General features: G+C 48.1%; 2 protein-coding genes across 4 annotated transcripts in view; one reads left to right on the forward strand and one right to left on the reverse strand.

Annotated features, from left to right (window-relative positions):
- MCF2 (MCF.2 cell line derived transforming sequence) overlaps nt 1-6,240 on the forward strand; it is a 61,060-nt gene extending 54,820 nt beyond the window's left edge. For all 3 annotated transcript variants that reach the window (XM_068956853.1, XM_068956854.1, XM_068956855.1), the window contains one exon: nt 4,285-6,240. In XM_068956853.1, coding sequence (XP_068812954.1) covers nt 4,285-4,325 — 41 coding nt within the window. In that variant the 3' untranslated portion in view covers nt 4,326-6,240. The remainder of the gene's footprint in view (nt 1-4,284) is intronic.
- Nucleotides 6,241-6,858: 618 nt separating this feature from the next.
- On the reverse strand, nt 6,859-23,627 carry F9 (coagulation factor IX). Its single transcript, XM_068956857.1, has 8 exons — nt 23,326-23,627; nt 20,570-20,733; nt 20,218-20,242; nt 18,224-18,337; nt 16,436-16,564; nt 14,025-14,263; nt 10,657-10,774; nt 6,859-7,604 (listed from the first exon to the last, which is right to left on the reverse strand). Exons 1-8 carry the CDS (start codon nt 23,390-23,392, stop codon nt 7,057-7,059), a joined length of 1,404 nt encoding a protein of 467 aa, XP_068812958.1. The 5' UTR covers nt 23,393-23,627; the 3' UTR covers nt 6,859-7,056.
- Between the last annotated feature and the right edge of the window lie 154 nt (nt 23,628-23,781).

Below are 23,781 nucleotides of genomic sequence, written 5' to 3' on the forward strand. Positions count from 1 at the left end.
ATTGCCTCATCGCCATGCCATCCACTGGAAACAGGACACTGAGGGTTGCAATTGGGGCAACTCAGAAAAAACAGAGAAAAACCTACTAGGTTTAGTCCATTTAAAAAAAAAAAAAAAGAAGAATCCACCAGTTTTGAAAATAAGAACAAACATTTTGCCAGTAGATTTCCTTTAAAATATTTCAATTTTGTCAAAATCTACTGTTTTGATGAATTTTGTCAAAGGCTTAAAATTCCAGTCACCTCTTACCACAAAACATTGATGGTTTTTCAATATTTTGCAGTAAAATCTTTGCTATATGCAGAGGTAGTTTTTACTCCCTTTGTTGCAGGGCAGTCAAATTTCACGGATTTGAGGTTTTCTGCTTTTACCTCTGGGATAGCTTGCAGTGGTCCAGCAGTAGCTAAACACAGTTGAGAGGATTCACTTTGATGTGTTCAAATCTTCAAGGGCAATGTGTTGGTTTTGCCCAAAAATCTAGTTGTCAGATCTCTTTGTGTGTTGGACCACGGCCTGTGCCAGAAGTTACTCTAGCCATGGACACACCCTGAAAATAGGGTGCAGGTAAACTTTGAACCTGATTTACTTTGTCAGTGGTCATATCCCGCAAATCCTAGAGGCTGCCAACACCAAGATGGTTTATGAAGTCACTGAGTAAAAATTAAGAACTTCCCAAGGGAAAAGTACAGAAAGCTCCTCCTGGAAGTCTCACTCCACTGCCCAGATGCTTTGCAGTCATGGTGCCAGGTCTAGTAGCAGCACTGAGCCTTTATTTTCCCTTCTAAGATTAACTCTATCCTTTTTCTCTATTTTGCTGATCACGTACGGAGTTTTTAGGCATGACTCTAATTTTACATGGACTTTAGGCAGTATTGTAGGATGATGTAGGATGTTTCCTTGTCAGTTTGGTTTTACCCGTTCCTAGAGCTTTTTCGGTAATGTGTCCTTATAGCCAGAATGCACTTGCACTCTGGAAACTGGTTTTCAAACAGTACCTTTGTACTCAGCAACTCTATTTCCTCTGTGCATTGGTCATTTTATACTGCGGTTGATATTATAGCACCAACAGCTCTGGGAAAATGATCTGGATCATGCTCTGGGTTCTGCCGCTTCAGAAGATGATGGGGCTTTTGTTCCAGCTCTGCAAGAAATCTTTCTACCCAATATCATTCCGTGCGAGGACAGGCCAGTCCTGAAATAGCAGTGACAGAATTTGGCAGCCAAACCCGGGACAGCGATGTAGGGGTAGGCAGGCGCACCGCTAACCCTCAGATATTCACAGCTGCCTGTGTGCATAAGCTATGTTTTGCATGCAAGCAGGGTAAACTGGATAAATTTGATGGAGGTTACCAAGAACTTAGAGCTTACTCGAGTCATTTTTCAGAGCTGGGTAAGACACAGAACTGGCCCTTCCTGGGGGCTAGCAACTCTGTTACTGCTTGGTCCAGGTCCTCATAACGAACTAAAAAGGTGTCTGCAATCACAGAATTTCACAAACAGAACTCAGAAAAATCTGAGAATTTATTATTTCAGTGAAAAGCCTTTGTGCCCAGGAACGCTTATAACTGGATGGATGAAATGGTTCCCTTATCCTGGCCTTTTTTTCTCAGATGTAAAGTGTGGCTCCAACAAAAACCTTCCACCTCAGGATGGTTAGTTTCTTCAGCCTTACAAGCTATCCCTCTCCCCACCTGCTAGTTGTTCCTATGTGGGGCTCCTACAATGCATAATGAAGTTGTAGGGAATTTGCTTCTGCTGGTTTTAAGTTACCGGAAATGTCCTTGGTAAATACCTCACCACACTACCAGTACCAGCTTTGCAAATACACAGTCCTTCTGCACCAGGCCTGCCAAGGGAGAGCCTATGTGCAAAACACACTTGCAACATCCAAATGAACCCAGAGAATGTAGATGATTTTTCTTACTTTACTTGTCTGGTTGCATAGGTAACTTGCCTTAGAGAGGAGTGGCTACTATTGGCCATGCCATGTATATGTTTATAAAGCAAGTGTTTTGGTCCCAGTCTTTCGCTCCAAAGGAGGAGAGAAAAAATTATTAAACTTGCTATAAATCTTGGCCTGGATATAAGCCAGGAGATATTTTGGGGGATGATGCCTGGCTTGGAGGCCACTTTTACAACCACCATTTTTGAAAAACATCCCTCTGGTGGGCCACATTTCCCCACAGCAGCTATAATTTCTGAGGTTAGTCCTTGCTTCTTTCTTCCTAATGGATTCATTCTACCTCCTGTGGAAATCCATGGTGGATTTTCTAATTTGTGTGCCATAGAAATTGTTCTGTATTGCAGGTCAGAATGTGCAGAGCTCAAAATGAAAAGAGTTTGGGGGGAACGACTCTGTTCAGAAGAAGCAATGTTCAGAAAAAATAGCTACCACTAGGATTTAACCATGTGTTGCTGGTTTACGATGCCCTTGCTAAAGCAGTCGGGTGGTTACCAGTCAACTGGCTTGACTTTTCCCTATGAATTAACAAGGACTTGCCGCCTACGTAAGAAGTACATCTTGAGGAAGGTTAGGGTTGCAGTATTACAAGCCAAGCTCCTCTTCCACAGTGGGGCAGGAACCAAAATATTTCTGCAAGTCCCCTAGTTGCTAATATGTCAAAGACCATGCACTCCTGCGATTTACAGAACCGGCAGCGCCTGTGTGAGTGCCAGAAAAGCCACGTCCTGTCTCAGCTGTAACGTAGCACCCAGGTCATGACAGGCTTGAGAAGTGGGATGGCAGAAGTGTGGCCCTTGCCGCGACATCGAAGCAGACGCCTGACTTGTTTTCCCTTGAGAGACAGAGTGCTTGTGCCAGGGCGCAGCGCAGCCTCCCCTCTAACTGAGGTCAAGCTCTGTCTCTTCTCCTCTGTTCTCTCAGAAGTGGTAAACAAACACAGGGAAAAGGAAAAATATTGTTCACTCCAGAAATTTCACTTTTGAGCAAAATGAAGCCAATGCATTTTCAGCCTTTTTCACCTGACCTTTAAAGGCCAGGCAAAGAGAAGAGCAAGTTTTGGGTTTCCACTTGCTCAGCGAAGATTGCATGAAACTTATTTCTTTTAGATGGAGCCTAGCTTGTGTGCGTGAAATAGAGTAAGCTGAATAAAAAGGGGATTCAAATGAAAAATGGAAATAGTATTAAAAGCCTCTACTTATTAGATTATACAAGTTAAAGAAATAGTTGCATCCTTTTAAACAGCAAGCGAGTTTCATGGCAGAATTTTGTTGGAGCCCCAGACCTGAGGAGGGCTCAGAGCCACCATCCAGGAGGCTCCCAGCCAGGGTGGACACACGCACCCGCTCATTTCGCAGAGGATGCAGGGAGTCGCAACCCTGCAGCTTAGCAGGCCGCAGGTTCCTGCTCCTCCTCCCCACCGCCAGGCCTGATCCTAATTTTCTTTAAGATCCTACTTGGTGATTTATCTCTTCCAAGCCTTCGGTGTGTGCAAGTACTCTGCATGCAGTAACACAGAGCAAAGCACTCTCCCACCCAGTAGCGCCTGGAGGACCGAGCTCGCGCGTCCTCTGGTCCTGCTGGCCACCGGTGCCATGCGATGGATCGTCTCAGACTAGGCTGTGTGTTGCTGGTCTAAATGCACAGCTTATCAGTCTCATTGGGGATCATCTTCTTGACTACTGTGAGCTTGAGGCAACCCTTGTGTGGCAGCGTGGGCCACCTGGTTTGAATTTGCCTGGTAGGAGTATAGCACGTCGCTTGGACTCTGGAGCTCTTGCAAGCTGGCGTGAGCATGTTAGCTGAAACGTACCAGTTTTGTATAAGTTCTGTCTAAAATGCCACTTGTAGTTTTGCAGATGTAGCACAGCTGTTTGCACTATTACTCATGCACTTTAATGATTGCAGCAACAGGCTTTCATATTTATGCGAGCAGAATTATTATGCAGGGTCTATTAAAGGTAATGTAGATTTTTTTGCCTTTGAAACATAAAGCAGGGTCTACTTTTACAACCAGTCAGCTTCGTAGGACAGCTATTTTGTAACTGTATGAAAAACATTTTGAGCCTGACAAAATAGTAAGTCTAGGGACGATACCAGCCGGCTGCGCTGTGATAATCACGTGATAGATTATGGAAACGTGTCAAACCTCGTGGTCCTCCTTTAGGCAAGGCTCTCGCTGAAGCTAATGGGAGTTCAGCTTTGTGAGGAACCACAGGAGTGCACTTTTTTAATGTTGTACAGATGTTACATGATTACAGGGAACAATGTATGTCTTGGAATAAGATGCTTTAATATTAACATCATTCTTCATTACTTTATAGATGCTGCCCTGTGTAACACAAGAAAGTTTAGTTCCCCTTGAATTAAGGGTGAACCAGTAGCATCCTATTTTCGATGCTCTTTGGAAGCTTTCAACTAAGTGTTACAGAGAAATAGCACAATAGTTGGAGTTGTCCTGTACTATTCATCACATTCACAGAACTCCACAGCTTCATCTGCACTCAACGGGACCGGGGTCCTGAGCAGCTTCTCATAGCCATAAAGGAAGCCATTCTCTACTCTTTCTTTCCTCCCCACCCCCATGGAAAGTACAGTATTTTATTATTTTTACCTGCTGTTTTTCCATGACATCCATCACGTTTCCATCAGTGAAGTACACTACGGTTTCCTGACAGTTGGTTTAGATGCTTGAAATTTCCTCTACAGGTTGAAGGCTTTATCTACTATTAGCTGACAACTGTTGAAGTTGATTGCAAATAAAAGAGTTGAGTTTTGGTAAACCAAAAAAACAAAGAAGCTGTATGTCCTGCTTAATTGATTTTGTGGGTGGATTTTTCTTAAATAGCTACGTCAGCTGTTTGAATGTAATGTTCTGTAAGAGCATCATCTGGCTGACTCACACGTGAAGATGCAATAACGCTAAAGATCCTCTTTTTGCACTTAGGGTCTGATTCCAGCCCATTGCAGTCAGTCCATTGATTTCAGTGAGGTGTGGATCAGGTCAAACTGACAACTCAGGGTTGTCGCGAATCACTTTAGGGTCCCAAAGTGTTCCAAGGCTACAACCTGTATCTAGCAAGTGTTGAAGTTTACATTAAACGTACGTACTTTTGGAACATGTGCCATAAATCCAAGTTAAATGTCCATGTTTGCACTAAGGATGTTCTTGATAAGACTGTACTTTTCAGCATCTTTAATGATAATCTAGATTATCTATGGAATTTTTGAGGAAGAAAAAGAATATTGAACATTCTTAATTTAATTTTGTGTTTCTTTGTCTAGCTTTGCTTTTGTAGTACATAGGTACAGGTGGTTTGACTTCTGAACAGATGTGTACAAAAGAGCATCTGACTATGTTGAAAACAGGGTTAATAGTATGCATGTGGTAGTGAATTTGCTCTCTCCCGTCTAAATGAAATGTTTTCTACTCTGGACAAATGTGGGACCTTTATGATCTGACTTTGATTTGTGACCCGTGAATTCTTAGCTGGAGTACCAAGTTGTTACATTAAGACATACTGGAGGTTTTTTTGGGGGTCACCATTTTTATACAGAGGAATTGTCGAACTACTTCACGGCTGTCGTTGCCTGGTAGGTTCCTACCACCCTGCCCTACAGCTGTGGGCATTTCCCCAATTTGGGTGGTCCGGATTGTGGGTGACCCTCCTGTATCGCCAAAAACGTGACCAGCTGAGTTTGAACTGAGCATCACTGCAAGTCCTAGAGAGCTCCCAGTATTGTTCAGTCACTGGAAATCGTAACAGAAAGGTTTTAAGTCACTGAAGGATATTTCCGTCTATGTTAAAATTGGTCACGATGCATTTGTTAGGTGGAAAAAATAGGATTCTCTTATGTTACTGTTGGGGCTGTTTATAGTGGCAACAATTCTTGTGGTAACAGTACACATTTTGAGGTACAAATGTAAATATTTGTCTCGAACATAGCACACGTTGCATATTCAAATGGTTTTAATCTTTTTTGTCTTCCATGGTTTCAAATCTAAGCTTTTATTAATTTATGAGATTGATTAGTTCTGCAAATCTGAATGTACAGTCTTAGATTTTTAACATTTGAAACTTTAAGCACTCCACGTTGTTACCTTAAGTATGCTGTTCAGCTAGGCTCTTCGTGTTCATGGTCTTATAAATTACAGTGGAGAATTTTCTCTGACTGCAAGTTTAAATGAGCTATATTGTATATGTACCTGTAAAAAAAAATTGTGTTAAATCTATATTTAAAGATTAAAAAGTTGTTAAATAAACCCCCATGAGACTGCAGTTCTGTCCAAAGACATCTCTGCGATAGCGCTGAAAAACTTTGTTCGGCTGTTTGCGTTGGCTCTGAGCAAGCTCTGCCTTGCTATGGGCATCGGGGTATCCCGTGCTTTCTGCTCCCGGGGCAAATCTTCCTGGGGCCCCGAGGGAGGAGGTTTGAGCACTGGGGGCCGGTCCCTCGCCCGCCCCGCGTCTCCCTGCCACGGGACACATCAGCCTCCTCTGCTCTCCTCTCCTCTGCTGCGAGGCCGGGAGCGTGATGGCAGCGCACCGCAAGGCCCGTGCCCCGGCACCTCCCGGGCCGGCGGACAGCAAGCTCCTGCTGAGGGCACCGCAGTCACCGCCAGCACCAGCAGCATCGCGCGGATGCAGCTTCTGACGTGACTCCTGCAAGGACCGGGACAGGTAACGAGCACTAAACAATCTTCTTTGTAATCCTAACAAGGATTACAGCAGCAATCCCGCTGGCTGGGAGCGTGGGACCCCGTGAGCCCGCAGGTGTTACTCGGGCAGCCGTCGGCACGCCGGGGGCGCGCTGTGCCCGAGCCGTTGCGCGCGGGGCTTTGGAGACGTACCCAGTGGTGTCAGCAGGGGCGGTGGGTTAATGAAGGCAGTCAGGTGTAATTAAAAAGGCTTTTTATTTTCTTATTACCCCATTTACACTGGATTCTCTCAACTTCTGTCTTCCAAGCACAAAAATTAGTCCATTTAGAAATGTTTATTAAAATGCAACGATTTTCTAGAAAAACACACGCGCATTGCTATGGTGCCTCCTCAGCTAACCAGTCCATCTCCTAACGAGGTTTACTTTGGCATTGCTTAAGTAAGCTTTGTGGTTTCTTTTATCCACTTAATGTACTTGGAGACCCTGGTGTAGATGCCGTATTTGCCGGGCTTTGCACATTCCTCCCCCCAGCTGGTCACTCCGGTCAGGAACCAGGTCCCCTCGATTTCCGTGGCGTAGGGCCCGCCGCTGTCGCCCCCGCAGGTGTCCCTGCCGCCGGACAAGAAGCCGGCGCAGAACATGTTTGGCAGGATGGTGATGGAGGTGCTTTTGAGGCAGGTGGGCCGGTCGACGAAGGGCACCTTGAGCACCTGCAGGACGGTGGCGGGGCGGCCACGGTAGAGCACGCTGCCCCAGCCGCTCACGAAGCCCAGGCCGTGCTTCAGCAGCGCGTTGGTGAACTCCCGGCTGCCGATGCAGATGGGGGTGACGTAGCTGTTGAGGCTGAGCGGCTGCTCCAGCTCCAGCAGGGCGATGTCGTTGTGGTGCTTGTGGAGCGTGGCGTTGTACGTGGGGTGCGGGATGACGCGTACCACCCGCCGGCGCTGCTCCGTGTGGTCGTCGGCGTTGGTGTTGTATTCGCCTGCGGAGACAAACGCGGCCTGGGGTGGGTTCCTCCTCGGCGCGGCCGCGCCGCCAGGGCGCCACGGCTCGGCTGGGAGCTGGGGGGCTGCTCGGCCGGGCGATGCCCCCCGTGCCATCGCTGGCAGGTGAAGGAGCCGCCACCGCCTTTTGCTTCTCCTTCAGCCAGGTGAGTTCGCCAAGGGACTCGGCGTGGATACTGGTTGTCACCCCGCGTCCCCCCGCCTCCCCAGCCCTCGGGTTGCTGCCGCGCTCCGCTCGGCTTTGCCTGGGTTTCCGAGCGCTTGGGAGGTTCCCCCTCCGTACCCCTCGGCCTTAGGGAACCGAATCCCCCACCGCTAGACGTAAAACCAAGCACCCGCGGGCCAGGCTAACGCCAAACCGCGCCGCGCCTGACGGCGAGCCTGGGACCGCGGCCCCCGGGGCCGGCAGCGCGGGGCTCTCGCCACCCTCAGAAACGCGAGACGGGGCACAAGGGCTCTGGTGTATAGGCTCAAGGGTTGCAAGGGGGGACGTGGCCCTAGGATCGCGGGAGGAAAGGCCCTAGAAACAAAAGCCTTTGTTACACAAAAATAACTTATCAGCACCAAGGAACCTGATTTTCCGCACAATCACGCCACATCTCTACCCGGAGACGCTCTGCCTGGCAGAGCTGGGCTCAGGGGTCGCGCCAGCCCCAAAGCGTTGCCTACCCCGTCTCCTTCCCAGCGCTCACCAGTGCTCCCAGTTCCTTCCCCCCAGCGAGGCTCAGCTGTGTGCGATTGAAATGCGCTGCCGGCAGCTTCGGGCGCGTGCGATTGAGCTGCTGCAGCCTGTCACCTCCCTCCTCAGCTTGTGCAACAACAGGTAGAGGGAGAGGAAAATGTACCATGATCTCAGGGACTCGGGTCAGCAAAGCGGCAGCAGTTGGGTTTGTCTGTAGCCCGAGTCCTCCTGCCGCCTGCGAACTAGCTGTGCTGACGGCTCACAAGCAAGATGACCTTTCCCGCTTGCTTTCTTGCAGCCCAAGAGGCACGGGGTGCGTTTAACCCCTGCTGCAGCATTTCCACATGCTTTGCTGTCGTCTCCAGAATATACCATCTCCTCTGAGCGTCACCTGCAGCACTCCTGGCCCTAGCAGTGTCCTGCGCCCGCGGCGGCTGCTGCCGAGAGCAGAGCGGACCCATCGAGAGAGGTGAGGCAGCTCGCTATATTCGTGTTAATGCTGTCGCCCGACGAAGGCGCTCTTGGTGCCTGGCGCTGCTGAGGTGCTCTGCAAGGGGTTTTTGCAGCACAACGTGAACGGCAGCTTCCTTGCAGCTGTGTTTCTACAGGGTAAATGCAAGACGTGTGGGGGAGACTTTGAGAGGGTTTTTTCCTTACGCTGCAGCTGCTTCCTATTGTGAGGGTCCTGGAGACATGCATCAGCAAGGAAAGCGGAGAGGCAAGGAAGGGCAGGGGATGGGAGCACTTCTTCCACCCCCGCTATCGATTTCTGGGCCTCCTCTGATGGTAGAAACAAAGCTGGACACCCAACACGAACAGAGGGGAGGGAATCAGGTGTTACCCATGCAGCGTGCGCGGTGCGGGTACGCATTCAGCAGTCCCTGAAGCCCTGCAAAACTGGTGCTTCGCTTTGCTGACTTGCTGCCTATCCAAAATGCTCCCCTGGAAACCCAGCTGCGCTGCAGAGCGGTGTGAAGGTAGAGCAAGCCTCTCTGGCTGATAACGTACACCCGAAACGGAGGGGTGTGCGGCACGCACGACAGAGCTTGCAACGAGAGGCAGGCGGCATGCAGATGCAGCAAACGCAAAACCTCTGCCCAGGTGGAAACATATTTTTCTGCAGAGAGACTGGTTTTGCACCGGGAATTTTGTACTTTCTCACGCTTGCAGGCACAGTGCTGGGCTTTGTGCTGGGTTTTCAGGCAAAACTGCCTGAAAGTAGATAAGAAAAAAGGCTGCGCGCAAGCTGCAAGCCTCCTCCTGCGTCTGCCGGGAGCAGGGCAGCCCCGCGCCGCTCGGGCAGAGGCACAAGCTCGGCCGCGTCCGATCGAGCTGCGCGCGGCTCCCTCCTGACGGGTTCATTTCTGTAGAGGTAAACGCAACCTTTCAAGGCTCGGGCAGATTCTCACTTTTGTCAGTAATGCATTTCCTAGTGTTTAAACAGAAAGCATGATTATTTACTGCCTCTTTTCAGTGCTTCTTGTGGCAATAGCCACAATATTGGTGCGTCTCCCATGCTAGGTACTCATGCTAGGGGAAGATGTTTCTGCCACAGCTGTGAAACACGGCACGGATACGCTTGCCACGGCCCTGCGCTGCGTTATCGGCAGGCTGTCTAGCAGCAGCCTGAAACGGCTGGCTACCAAGAGTCAGGGGGCGATATCGTTTTTCACATGGAGACGAATTTGTTTTGTGAAGCAGCACCATCACTTGCCAGGCAGGCTGGCCAGACTGCCCCCATCTTACTCCCCCATGATCCTGCTATAAAAGCGCACTTTCCCGCATACCAGCCCAATTTCTCTACTCCGATGCATAAATGCTATTTTCCGCAGAAGTTAAGAGCAAAAATGGTCATCTTCTCCTCACAAAGAGTTAGCGAGGTTGCTGGTGCCCGTTCTTGCAGAAGCCACACAAATCCACTCTCCTGGAGTTGTGTGAAAACTCAGTGCGACACCAAGAGCAGCAGAAATCCCAAGCGAGGCCCTACGTGGCCAGCGGAGCTAAAGCTGCATCACATAGGCTGTGTCTTCATTGGAGCCAGATGGGCTTTTAAGCACCCTAGGGTCTCTGTTAGCTCAGGTAAAATTGCCAGCGGTCAGGCTGAGCTGTGGTTTGCAACACAGACCACCTTGCCGTTGGGACCAAGGCCAGCCCCCGTCGACTGCTCCTTCCGGAGCAGGCATTTAGCTGGAGCCCCTGGTCCTGCGGGTGCTGCGGGGTTTGGGGCAGCCCTTGTGCCGCACTGCTCCGCACCGGCAGCCGGCCCCGGCGATGCCGGCTGTCCGGCCGCAGCGGCCCCGTCCCACTTTGCCACTGCACAACCAGCTGCTGCCGCTGGAGATGCTCACCTGCCACGGCAGTGACGTTGTCGCCCGGCTGCAGGCAGTGCGCGGCCGTCACGACCCACTTCTCGTTGATGATGGACCCACCGCAGAAGCCTATGTTGTGACTGTTCACCAGGTAGACCTGCAGAGGCAGAAGGAAATCCGAGTTGCAGAAATCAATGGGGAAGAAGAGTGAGACACGGTGGTTTTGGTTAGCTGGAGGATGGGTTTTGGCTAGCTGGAGGAGGGGTTGCATTCAGGTAGCACAGGCCCAGAGCAGGCGCTGGCTTTACGGCTTGCTGGGAGCCTTTCCTCGAGGAGTACTGGACTCCCCCTTCTCACCACGGCTGCTGTAAAGGTCTGCTGCAATTGCCCTACAAAAGTCTTAATGTCCAGGTACAGTTGTCCTCTTTCCCATCAGGCTGGGATGATGGGCAGCCCATTGAATGCAAACCTCGGCCTCAAATTCAGAGCTTCTGGGATACAAGCACTTCCGTACCTACCTTCTGAAAGTATTTTGCCAGTGGCCAGTAAAACTAGGAACAAGACCTTAACGAACCATTTCATTTGGGCATCTAACTGCCTTGGCGCTCATGGGGCACGTGCTGGTACATCCCTTATCTTCAAACTTGTTTTCAAATTAAATTGATAAACTGACTCAGTGGACTATATTTAGAGGAATATTTATTATTTCTGCTATATATATATATATTCTATATAGAATATATATTATTTCTGCTATAATTCACCCATTTTGTTCCTTTAATGCAACCTGGCTTGTCATTGGCTATCTGCCTCATACTTTACATATATTTACTTCCTTGGTGCCCTGTTAGACAGTGGAAGCTGAATTTTAAGGGCGAGTGGTCAATATTCATAATGAAGAAAACCAAGCATGCATACCGTAATGAAGTGGCGCTTCTCTGCGATTACAGATAAGTCAATACCTGGTGTCCTGTGGGTGCCTTCATAAAGTGCTCAGTCTCTTTTGTAAGGACGAAAGCGATCCAACCATATTAATATCAGCAGGGCTCTATTTCACCAGAGCTGGCCCCAAGCCTGCGCCAGCACCGGCCTTCCCAGCAGCTAGCCACAGGATGGCAGCACAGGTTGGAAACTGCAGCTGCAGCCGGCTGCCAAACTGCCAGGCTGCAAAGACAGGGACCCGTCCTCAAATGACGATTAATGCAGGTTAAGGTGGGACCCGAAACCCACACGAGGATGCCCTCAAGGTGTGAGGGAGCTCAGAGGCAATCTGAACTCTAGGAATAGCACCCGTGCCTACCAGTGTTGTCTTGCCCTGTTAACTTCCTCGCCAGGCTTCTCCATTGCTCTTTGGTGGGTTCAGACCAGCGGCAGAGGAACGTGCAAGCCCACAAATTCTTACACGGAGTTAGGGAGGCCTCTGCAGTTGCCCATGTTGATGGTAGTTGTCTGCAGTTTTGCCCTCAGTCCCTTGCTTTGCATAGCTAGGAAGAAGTGGGGTTTTTTATTTTTTTACTTCATGCTACCTCCAGCTGGTACCCGCTGGAGGCCTCTCCTCCAACTGCAGCTATGGCAGCTTTTCTGCCCCTGTTGGCTCTCTTTCCTGCTTGCTCAAGTAAGCGATTCAGTGACAGTGACATGTCCTACAAAACTCTTCAATGGGATACGAGCCCCACTAGCCACCTCCAAACACCAGAGGCAACCTAGCATGCCCCCAAGCCACTCCTAGGTACACAAGGAGGCTGATAACCTTCATTTGCCAGCTGACAAGAGGGCAACCAAGAATTTCTGGGAGGTTGCTTGCTATGGGAAAAGTCTCCATGGGCCAGCTGGCCAGACATGAGGGGCTTGTAGTGTGCATACTTCTTTTCTTTATGGATTTACTGATGTCTCATACTTAACCTTCTGGTTCTCCAGAAGGTTCTCCTCTTGAGTCTCTGTGACTACGTGGTGGGTGCCAGTGTTGTCTGCAGTTTGTCCCTGCTGCGCAATGAGGAGTCTTTGCGTGGTGAGCAGCAGTGCATTGGGGCGAGTGAGCTAGAAAGCTGTGCTTGGCTAGGGTAGTGATCCTGGCCTCCAAACACAGGCTTCTGGCAAACTGCCTGCTGCTGCTTCCTGGTGGCTGTGCATGCCCCCAGCACATCACTGGTGTGTCTAGCTCTGGGATGGAGGGCGGATGCCTGCTTCTGACCTTTCTGCATGCACCATGCTTGTTGCTTCACTCCCTCAGCAGATGTAGGAGGACCAGCAAATCTGTGTGAATGGGCCTTTTAAGTCCCTGTATGGGCAACAACTTTTCATAGATATCACTAGTGACTATCTACGACAGAGCTATGAGAGGAAGAGACTTGCCATTTTCTAAACCTCAGCTTCATTTATTATTTTGCACTCTCAGCCATTGGGCTTTCTGAGCTCGCTGAAGAGTAGCATTTAAGGGCAGTAAATGACTTTGAAAAAGACCCAGGCTAGGAGCCAACTCTTCTTTGTGCCAGTCATTAAAGATCATCTGCAGAGCAGTGCGTGGAAGGGGATTTCTTTGCAGTCCCCCACCTCACCTGAGATGTCACTTTTGGTCAGGACAGCAATGATTGTTATGTCACAAGTCAGATGTGGCATTGAATAAAGGAAGAGCAGCAAGATTTGGTAGATGTCATACAAAGACAGATCCTGGTATAAATTATCATGGATCTGTTGAAACTGATGGAGCTATTGTGATTGTGTCAGCTGAAGATCAGATCTGTGTGCAAATCTTCCCAGAAAAGAGGTGAAATGGGAGGGTGGGGAGGGGGTAAGAACCAGTTATAAATCCAATGTCATCACAGCATGGGCTTGACAGGCAAGGCCAAGGCCCTGTCCCAAACCTGATGCCCATTTCTGCAAGTTGTATAACACTGGTAACTCTGCTATTCCTCACTTTGGAATAGATTTGGTACCTGCCCACAAAGGAGGCCAACCCCCCGAATCAATCTTGAATTCAAATTGTATTTCTGATCCTTTCAGAATGACTTGGCCAAAAATTGAACTGCATTATTCCTTGCAAAGGTGTGCCCTGCAAAGTTCCCCTACCTCAGACTTTGGCTTAATCTAGGTAAGCCCATGAACTGCTCATCCACCCTGTTTCCATAAGCTCAGAAGTGGATCCTTTGTGCCCTGCTGGGTAAAGCTGCTGTGACTCTGGCTTCTCGTTTTTTGCCAGAGTAGACCCTAGCTAGGCAAGCTGTGTTGCTGTGGCATAAAAACATGCACAAAAAGAAACTGTATTCCCCTCAGACTTGGAATCCCTTGCTAAACTAACCGCAGAGACAGGCTTCAAGTAAGCAGGAGTGAGATGTTCCTGCATTCAGAAGGAAACAAATAAACAAAAGCTATTGTTGGTGTTACAAGAGAGGAGCAGAAAGAGCCAGTACCTGCCAAGGCACCTCGCCTCTCATACTGTCTGATCCACCAACGACCCGGGTGCCTGTTTTAATTATTGGTACAATTCTCGTGGTGGCAGCTGTGGTGGTTTCGGTGATGTTGTCAAGAGCCTCGTCAGGAGCATCGTCGGGGTCATCAGCAGTGATGTTCCAGTGCTCAAAGCTGTTTATGGCTCGGGTGAGCTTGCTCTTTGCTTCAGGAGCCGTAATCCTGCCACAGGGATATGGCACTGGGAGAGAAACAGTCACATTTACAACTGGCTACGTGTCACGCTAAGAGTTACAGCAAACAAAGGGGCAGGCGAGGAGACAAAGACCGTCTCTGCACAGTGTGCTGTTTCAGGACCGACACGGGAGACGCAGGGCCACAGACGGACTCGCGCGTTCTGTGTGTGAATGGGTGCCTGCACCTTTAAATGAGCTCTAATGAACACATATGTAATTGAATTGTCCTTGGCCCAAGGTGGGGTTGCAGACAATACACAAAAGCAGCAAAATCATGAATTATTTCCATGCTTTAGAAATTAATTCTCATTAACTTTGGAAAGAAGAGCATTCGTGAGAGAGAGAACACTTCTGATGGGGCCCTGCTGTTGTGCCTTTATTTAGCAGGATGCTGAGGTGCATGCCTGGGAGGATTGCTGGGGTAGTCAGCGAGGCCATTTGGCTGACATTTCTACAGCAAATAGCTCCAGTACAATAGAAGTCCAGCTAGGAGAGGACAGGAAATAACATCTGCCAATTTACAAATAGTCCTCTTTGGCACAGAGGTGAGAAAAACATGAATAAACTCTTCCTAGAGCTGTAGATTTTCTTGATTTATGAAGGTCACGTCTGTAAGCTCATTTCCAGTTATCTCTTCCCATTTCTCTCCTACTCAATGTGTGCAGAATTCCTGCTAATAGTGGCAGTCAAAATAGTAAATAGCATCTGGCATTGTCTTTCATCTAAAGAGCTTTCTACAGCTCTGTGCAAACAAACGTTGGTGTAAGACTAGAGACAAGGGTGTCCCACTGCAATTTCCTGCTTTTTAAACAGTCTGCTCTCGGAGAAGCGTTTAACTTAAGTGTTCAGCGAGGGAAAGTGCTACCTGTAAGGTTAGGCTGGGAAGCGAAGTTTTCATAGCCAACAAAAGCTAAGCTTATGCAGGAAGGGTAATTACCCAACCTGAAAGATGACCTTACTGTGAACAGTAAAGCTTTCTGGTCTAGTGAAACTGTTACGGCATGTTGGGCAACACAGGCCTTAGCTCTTAATGATCTACGTTAACAGAAGGACTCCCGGCCTAAAAAAATTTCTGCGGTGACAGCTGGAAGTCAGCACTTTTAAGGGGCTCAGTGCATTGCTGGCTGCAGCCCTCAGAACTTCAGAAACTAGCTCACCTATGTGGGTGCCTGCGCACTAGCTTAGCGGTGCAAATTTGTCACATCCAGGCATTAGAAGTAGGATAATATCAAACCTTAAACTGGGCTTAGAGGATAAAGATTTTCTCTACTCAATCTTGCCAGCTGTGTTACTGTCAAGTTACCTGGCTGTGCTGAGTTGTTGGGATCACACGAGACAGTGTAGTCAGAGCTCTTGTAACAGCTGAGGAGTGGGGTAAGGTTGGGGATGGAATGAGAACTTGTTGTTCTTTCGACCGTTCTGAAGCTGCAACCCCAAACAGCCCATTTTCCCTCTGCCCCTTTATGCTGTCTTTCCATCTGGGTCCTTCAAACCACATCTAAACCATAGATTTTAATTCCTGTTGAAGGTCTTTGAGTGTGTCTACACAACGACGGAACACAACCACCACCTCCACAAGCTTCACTTGTCTCCAGCAAACTCAAATACTTATAGGATACCGTATGATGCCCAGCAATGAGATAGACCATCAGTAGGAAAGATCCTCTTTCATTCTGAAAAAGCGCAGAGCATTCTGGATGCAAGATCTACCTCCTTCAGTAGGAGCTACCTAAATAGTACCTCCTACTGAAAGAACTTGGGAGTGAGCTCTGGCTGGATGTGTACCAGCGCATATGCTGGTATAGCTGAGCACCATGCTGCTGACTCCAGAAAGTTACTGACTCCTACCTAGAATTACAGGATGGCTGTAAATGGGAGAGGAGCCTGTGTGAGTAGCCATCTGAAACGAGCAGATTGTCTTGTGCACAAATTCCCGGACACATAAGCTCCTTCTCTGCCTACCTAAGCTAAAAAAATGGTGCTTAAGTTGCATCCTTCATGTGTGACCCCACACCTGCCACTGGGAAACTGCAGTGGCAGGCCCTTTACATTTGCTAAGCGTGACAACAAGGCCAGCTTCCAAGGGGATATTGCATTTCTGTGAGATCCATTTATCTAAATCCAGACGACTTTGGAGACTTCAAACTAAATCTCTTTAAAAAACTGTAAGATCTAACCTGCAGGTTCACAGGACTTTCCATCTTCGTGAAGTACATAGCCAGCGGCGCAGGAGCAAACAACTTTCTGTGGTGGGTCATGCCTGCAAAAGTGCTTGCAGCCTCCGTTTTTAATTGCACAAGTGAAGTCTGAAATAAAGAGAAATGAAACCGTAAATGCTCTCTGAAGTACAACTGATAAAACATTTGTTGGGCCTTTGGACTCAACATATAACCAGCTCCAATTGCTACAAACTATTGAAAATGGCAATGCTTGTTTGCAGTGAGAGTATCCTCCTTTCAAATCACATCCCTGCTCGTAATGAAGGAGCACCAGGCATCTGTTTGAGAAGGAAGGGTGGAAGAAACAGCCACAGTGGCACTACGAGAGGGCCTGGTGCTGCCTCCCGCCTCGCCAAGGACTGCACGAATTCCAGCATGATGGACGCGGTGCAATCGAAGCCGCTCCGCGCTGCAGAGCGGTCTGAAATTTGGCAGCTTGACCCTAAAGGATTCCTGCAAATATTTGGTTACAAGCCACATGATTTCCCCACTGTTGTGCTCCCCTCCTCCCCCTGCACTTATTGAAACCCAGCCCAGGCGACCAGATGCTGGCAGAGAGCTCTGCTTTTCAAATGGGAGCAACCCCTCAACCCAAGCAAAAGTTTAGTATCAGGATTATCACTGGGCGTCAAATTTAAAAGCTCGGGCAAAACCATATGCTCTTCCTGACATAGCAATAAATCATTGTAGCCTTACATGAAGGACTCATTTCAGCACAACTTTTGATGAAACAGGTTCTGGTGTTTGTAGTGAAACCTGAGGTGCCGCAAGATTCCCGTTTTGTCGCGAGTGCGTTCTCCCACCCTGTCTCATATTCCTCTTTATGGGAACACTATCTCTTGCAGTTGGAAAACCACTAATCCATTGATGCCCATTTAATTCTCAGTGATTTTTCAAGTAACTTCACAGTAGATTAACTCCCCTCCTACTTCCTCAAGGACACCTCCCTTCCTGTAGCCATTTTAATGTCATCATTTACTATTTTTATAGAGATCCTTTTCACGCCTCACTTCTAGTGCTATTTTTGTTCCTGTCTCACTTCCATGAGAAATCTGCAATGAGACTATTTAAATGTGATGCAGCTTTGAAATGCTCTTTTTAACGTACGCTTCTCTCTTGCCAGAGCAGAAACACAACTAAAAAGAGAATCTTTTATTAGTGCAGTGAGTCTAGCACATTATGCGAGTTGCACAGCCCCTGATTATATTATAAATGTAAGAACTGAATATCCCTCTTGCTTAAATTATCAGCTGTTTGGTTTTTCATAAACTCCTCATCCCATCAGGAAAATATTTGCCTTTTGTTTGCCTTTAGAATCAAGGTTGCTGGTGGTAGTTATAATCATGGCTTTAACCGAGTGCTGTTGCAAGGAGGTCACCAGAGCTCTGCCCTGTTCAGCGCCCCAGGCCCAGCCCTGCTAGTTTGTCAGTGAGAAGGAGAAACTGCAGATACTGAACAAAAAGACCTCGAACCTGCATCTCAGGAGAACTGCATGTATGAGCAGGCACCTTGGTGTTCATCGGAGGGGGAGCTAGGGCCCTCTGGAGGACAAGAGAGGACGGAGGCGTCAGCGCCTGTTCCCCCGAGCGTGGCCCCCGTAATCCCGCTGCCAGTGGGCTGTATTTGTGTGTTCATACAGTGCCTCATAGCATGGCAAAGTGTATCTGAAACAACCCTCGAGTCGAACAAAGCTATTTAGGGCCACTGTGGGATTTCAAATGCACGGAGCAAGCCCCTGGTACGTACCTATCTCGCAGTTTCTCCCTTCGTACCCAGCCGGGCACCAGCACACATAGGAACTTACTGCATCCTTGCAAGTGGCTCCGTTTTTGCATGGATTGGGTTCACATTGATCTCCATCTTGGGGAGAAGACAAGAGAATTAACATCCACCACAGCTGACGCCCACCAAGTGCTGGAGCCTTGCCCCAGGCAAGCCTCCGGTGAAAGACGAGTGAGAGACAATGTGCCCTCCTTTTTTGTAATGGAAAATATTTCAGATTCTGGCACACAGCTGCAGTGTTGTGGTAGCATCAGCAGCAATGCTTTACCCAAAGACTGAACTATATACCCTGCCCGCTTTGGGTAAATTCTTCCTATTTCAGCAAAACTCCTCTAAAATATCCCTAATGTGACTTCTGAACAGGATCCTATGTCTTGGCTAATTTAGATAGCTGAAGATGAGAGGTTTATTTCCTCAAGAGGAAATAAACCTTAGGATTTCCTAATCTGAATTATTTTCACACTCTTGCCATTGTTTTCTGAAGACAGGGGCCTGTCCACCTGGTCTCGAGACCCCTTTGGGTATTAGGATTCTGAGCCTAAGTCATTGCTATTTCCTTCTTTCTAAGCTTTTTACTACTATTACGTGGTCTAGATTTTTCTTTATATATCAGGGCTTCAATTTTTACAGATGCCTGTGCTTCAGAAGCTGAGGCTTTAATAAAAATGTCCAGCTTTGCAAAATCGGTGATCTAGTACTTCAGAACTGTAAGTCAGCAATGTTAAATTACAGGGAAGTGAGCTTCGAAATGGTAATGCAAAGACAAGGAAGGAGAGGAATGGATGTCATGAGGCGTTCGCATCCTACCAGTAAGTGTGGCTGTTAATGATGTATTGAGGTACAGGTGGGAATGCAAAAGGCAGCTTGCAAGCAGAGACAAAATGATTTTGTCTCGTTTAAGGCAAAGTGTCAGGGTTTGTATGTGAGATTTGGGTGGTTGTCACCGTGGCCCAACACTTTGGGCATGAGCGGACATGGAGCTCTACAAGGGTACGCTTGTAGGCCGCGTGTGTTGTGAGTAGCAGCTTGTAAACTGAGCAGTAAAAACAGATGCTTGGGATGATAGAGAAATACATGTCATTCTCTTATTTTTTGAAGGGCTGGTCAGTTTCAATTACAGGGGAACAAATGCAATGTCGAATTTCATTGGCTAGTTTTTCAGAGGACCATCCTAAAATGCGAATATAACTTTTTTTTTGATTTTATAGTCCGGACTGACTAATCTTAATTATTTAAGACATTTTAGTGAGCTATTCTGGGCACTTTGCCAAACTGTAAAGCAATTCCTTTGCCAAAATAGCCTTAAAATTAGTTTCAGATGTTTTAGTGGGCATCAAAATCTTTTTGGGAAGGAACTGAGGAGTAGTTGGGGATTGAGGCTGGAAGGGGTAAGAAATAGATAATGGAAGAAAAATGGGAGAAATTTAAGCGTCTGGGATCACTGGTGTGAACTGCAAACAGCTGTTTGCTGTGGTCATGTTGCGGCTCCACTTCAACACAGCATGTCCAGGGATTCGCACTGCACTTGCACGAAGCTATGCTTTATCTGGAGATCTCCGCTTGAGAGCAGAGCATTTGCTATTTGCTGGAGGTAGGGCTAATCGCTACTCCAATGTTTTACTCCTCTATGACAGCCGAAGCCGTAGTGTGAGCAGTCACACCCAGCGGTCAGCATGGACTGGGTTTGTTCTACTGTTTTTTTTGCAGTTTTCTCAAAAAAACTGTTTGAAAAGAAAACAATGAGCAAATCTGGATTTCTTTTTTAACTTGGGATTTATATACAAACAGGGCAGGCCTAGGCTAGGTGGCTGCAGGATTCAGGCCACCTAACTCTGATGAGCTCTGTCGTAAAACATTTTCTGAACGCTGAAATACATTTGTTTCACTAAATGTCTGCTACTTATTCACTGAGAGATGAACATCATTATGCATTTGAACATGAAGAAGGCAGCTCTTACCGATGTATGTTTTCCAAAACTCCATCTGCAAAGCAAAAAAGAAGTTTCCATTAATTTCTCATTTGTGGGCACTGCAGGACTGAAGCAGTCAAAGGGGATGACTCCAAAGCTACAGTGGAAGACCCGAAGGAAAACAACTACCACAGTAATCCCAGTGGTGACTGACAAATCTTCGGAGTGGTTGCCCAGCCTGACACATGGATCACGAATGAGAAGCAAATGATGAGAGAGAGCTGTTCCTAGCTCGCATGTTTTCCTTTGCTGTTTGCTTCTCTGGGTCACACCAGCAAGGCTCTTCCTGGGAGGGCTGGGGGCGACCAGGTGTTTGCCATTTTACAGCAGTAATACCCACCGTTTTCTCTGTGTTTTCAAAGACTTCTCGTGCTTCCTCGAAACTGCATTTTTCTTCCATGCACTCTCTCTCAAGGTTCCCAGGAATAACCTCTTCCAGTCGGTTTGAATTGGCCCGCGTTTGCCTGCTCAGGACTGCGTTTGCCTCCTTGTTCTCAATGAACACTGCAATTTGGAAAGAAACAGAGTTGGAGAGAGGTGGGCACCATCGTGCCGTGTGGCTGGACCATCCGCTCCCATGAGGCAGTTCCCTCTCACGAGTTCACCCCCTTTGCACCATGGCCAGGGGCATTTGAGGAGCCTTCTCATCTACTTAAGTTTTCTTTGGTGTCTGATTTAAGTGCAATCCAGAGGATGAAATCTGGAGAACCTGGAGCCAAAGCAGTCAACTCCACCAGTGGAGGGCTGGGGTCATCAGCACATCCCCAGGAGGGACTCTAGGCTGGGGGCAGGCGTCCCCTCACCAGCAGCCTGCCTTTTCTCCCTCCCCCAGTAATAGAGCCCTACATAAAGCTCAAGAGTCCCATGTCCTGCTGGACAAGCTGCCCCGTGACGTTGGGGACGCGGCACCCACGCCACTGTCGTAGGGAAGGGCATCCTGTTGGTGGAGCAGGCAGTGACAACCTCCTCGCCTTGGCCATCTCACAGGGTTTGCTCCCAGCCCATCTCTCCAAGACACTCACCGCTGCTGAGTGTGGGTTCCCCATCGCCCTCTGGGCAGCTACATCCCCACGCTTAAAAAACACATTATTCACCCAGAAGAACATTTGTCTTTGCCTCCTCAGCCTCTCTACCCTCCATTAGTGGCCGTGTCCCTTTTTGTCAACAGATGGCATGGTGGAGCAGCTTTGCCTGGGGCTACTGGGGGTCACTGTGAGCACTGCTGCTGGCTAGGAGAGGTTTCCTGCATGCATGAGGTTGTCCTTTCTGGGAGTTAAACGAAGGCTGAACTCAGCCAGATGAGCAGAGGGGGCACTTGAGAGGCAGGTAACACCTACTAGTTGTTTTCCGTGGCTAACTTCTACTCTGGGTTAAGACCCAATCCAAGCCCCTTTGAAGCTGTAGAGGATGGGTTTGGCTGAATTCTAGTGAATCCAAATAGGACTGCTCTGATTTGCACCATGTCACGGACTACATAGTCGGTCCCTTTGTATAGAGCTCTGTCTGCAAGAGCCTGTATTTTGATTGGTTTTGCAGCAATTTTAATCATTATAAAACATGCTTACACCTCCGCCTTTTTCATGCTCACGTGTTTTCCATTAAAAGAGAAAGTGAGTGCCTTAAAATCCTGACTTAAAATGCCTCTCTGCTCTCCTCCGTGACCTATGCTGCAGCCTGCCAGTTTGCCCCTGCATCAGGCATAACAGGCTGGAGTGGAAATGATGGAGCAGCCTTCCTTGTTGCTCTGCTTTGTAACTCTGTTAGGCTCTCGGTGCACCTAGCACCCAGGGAGCTGGATGTGGGTACCAGCCACGTGCATGTGGGCAAAGCATGGCCCAGTGGTAGGGTCAGGAACGGCCTTCAGATCAGCCTACCTTCATCCACCAGCAAGAGCGAGCTGATAGTGTTCAATCTCCTCACTTTGTCACCTTCGTTAGGTGGCATGGACATCCCTTTAGCTCCTCCTCGTGGGATGTGCCAGGTACTTGCTGTAATTAACCCATTTAATAGAGGGACCTCACCTCAGTTTGGTGAAAGCACCTTTACCTCCTGTCAGAGCCCTTTAGGTGCTTTTGGTGGCCCAATTGCATCCTGATCCAGCACGCTGCTTTATGAGCAAAACCGGATTGAACTGAAGGTTGCTGGCCCCACGGGGTAACGGGCATTGGACTCACCCTGGCTGGGAACTATTCTCACCCCAAGCATATGCTCGCACACAACCTACCAACTTCTAAACCGCTATCTAAGAGTAAAAGAGATGAGTCTCTGAGCCAAGGCTTGGAAAGGAAGCCTGTCCTGCCAGTTGAGCACAGTGTTTTCTAGGAGGTACACCTAGGTGGATGATGGCACTAATATACTTTAGGCTCTGCTCATTTGTCATTGCTGAGCAAACTCTTTGGAAAGAGGTCTTTTTTTTTAACCTCTTACTTGCAATGTTTTAGTGAAAGGGGAAGGCCAGCCTTGCACCAAACAAGTATTCACACAGGATTTGAACCAGCTTCTGTTGGAGCTGTTGCTGCTATAGATAAATCAGGCAACAGCCTGCATTACTATGTGTGATTGCCCACATCCATCAACTACTCTGTCTTGTCTACAATTTTGGCTGTATTTTACACTCATCTTTGTTAAATTCACGCAGGGTTTGGCTTTAAACAATTCTCGCAATGGCAAATCCAATGACTGTTTTATGGATCTGAGTACTTATTTGTATTCCAGGACAGTGGAGCAACACAGTAAAGGGTATGGGGGTTACTCCCCAGGAATGCTTTCCCTGTTTTTCCTTTTGTGTGGGTGTGCGTGTGTTCTAAAATGGCTGAATCAAGCTCTGAAAGCTTAAAAGCTCTAGAAATTTAAGAAAAATCCCATTCTTAAAATTAATCCCTGTGAAACTTTCTGCGTAAAATCACCATAAAAGCTATTATTTTATTCCCAGGAAAATGCCCAGAGCTTTAGAGGGAGAAGCTATGAAACGTAACAGTCTTCCTCTGAGCTCTTGTCACTGCGTAAGCCGTCCCCGTGTTGAGTGACAAACTGTCCCTTTTCCTGTGGCTGTAACCGCCCGCCCCCAAGGACTTTCTAGATTTTAAATGAACCCACCTTCACTCTGAGCACCAAGAAAAGCTCCCAGAAGATAAATGGAGAGTATGAGGGGGATTTTTGCCATCTTCTTCCCGCTGCCTTAACCTCTTGCTGGCGAATTGTTCAAGTGGTGGAGCTCTGTCAATAGTTCCAAAGTGCAAGTGGTTGTTTATTTACCCTGGGTAACCCTTTAATTTAAGGTCCCCAGATGTGCCATTGCCGAGGTTTGAAATGGCAGCGTGGAGGTTATTTGAGGGGCATGTTGGTATTCAAGACACCTCTTAGGCAGCTGGAGTCCTTGGAGTCGTCATCTCCCCTGCAGGATATTACTGACATGCTCAGGGGGTTGAGCGTCGCGCAAGAAAAAATTAATCCAGCTTCAGTAAACCTTGTCAAGGCATTGGATTTCCCATTCTTGTCCAGATGATGTTACTGACCCTATAAACGTCATGGTAACATTTTCACAGGCTTCTG

Source organism: Struthio camelus, chromosome 11 (genome assembly GCF_040807025.1).
Source record: "Struthio camelus isolate bStrCam1 chromosome 11, bStrCam1.hap1, whole genome shotgun sequence".
Classification (NCBI taxonomy): domain Eukaryota; kingdom Metazoa; phylum Chordata; class Aves; order Struthioniformes; family Struthionidae; genus Struthio; species Struthio camelus.

Bases quoted from the DNA above. Each gene is read 5' to 3' on its own strand.
- F9 (XM_068956857.1), bottom strand. From the start codon at position 23,392: ATGGCAAAAATCCCCCTCATACTCTCCATTTATCTTCTGGGAGCTTTT. The intron at 20,243-20,569 runs GTGGGTATTACT...TTTGCTTTGCAG, and splicing joins TTGAAAACACAGAGAAAACG to ATGGAGTTTTGGAAAACATA. The intron at 16,565-18,223 runs GTACGTACCAGG...TCTTTATTTCAG, and splicing joins AGGGAGAAACTGCGAGATAG to ACTTCACTTGTGCAATTAAA.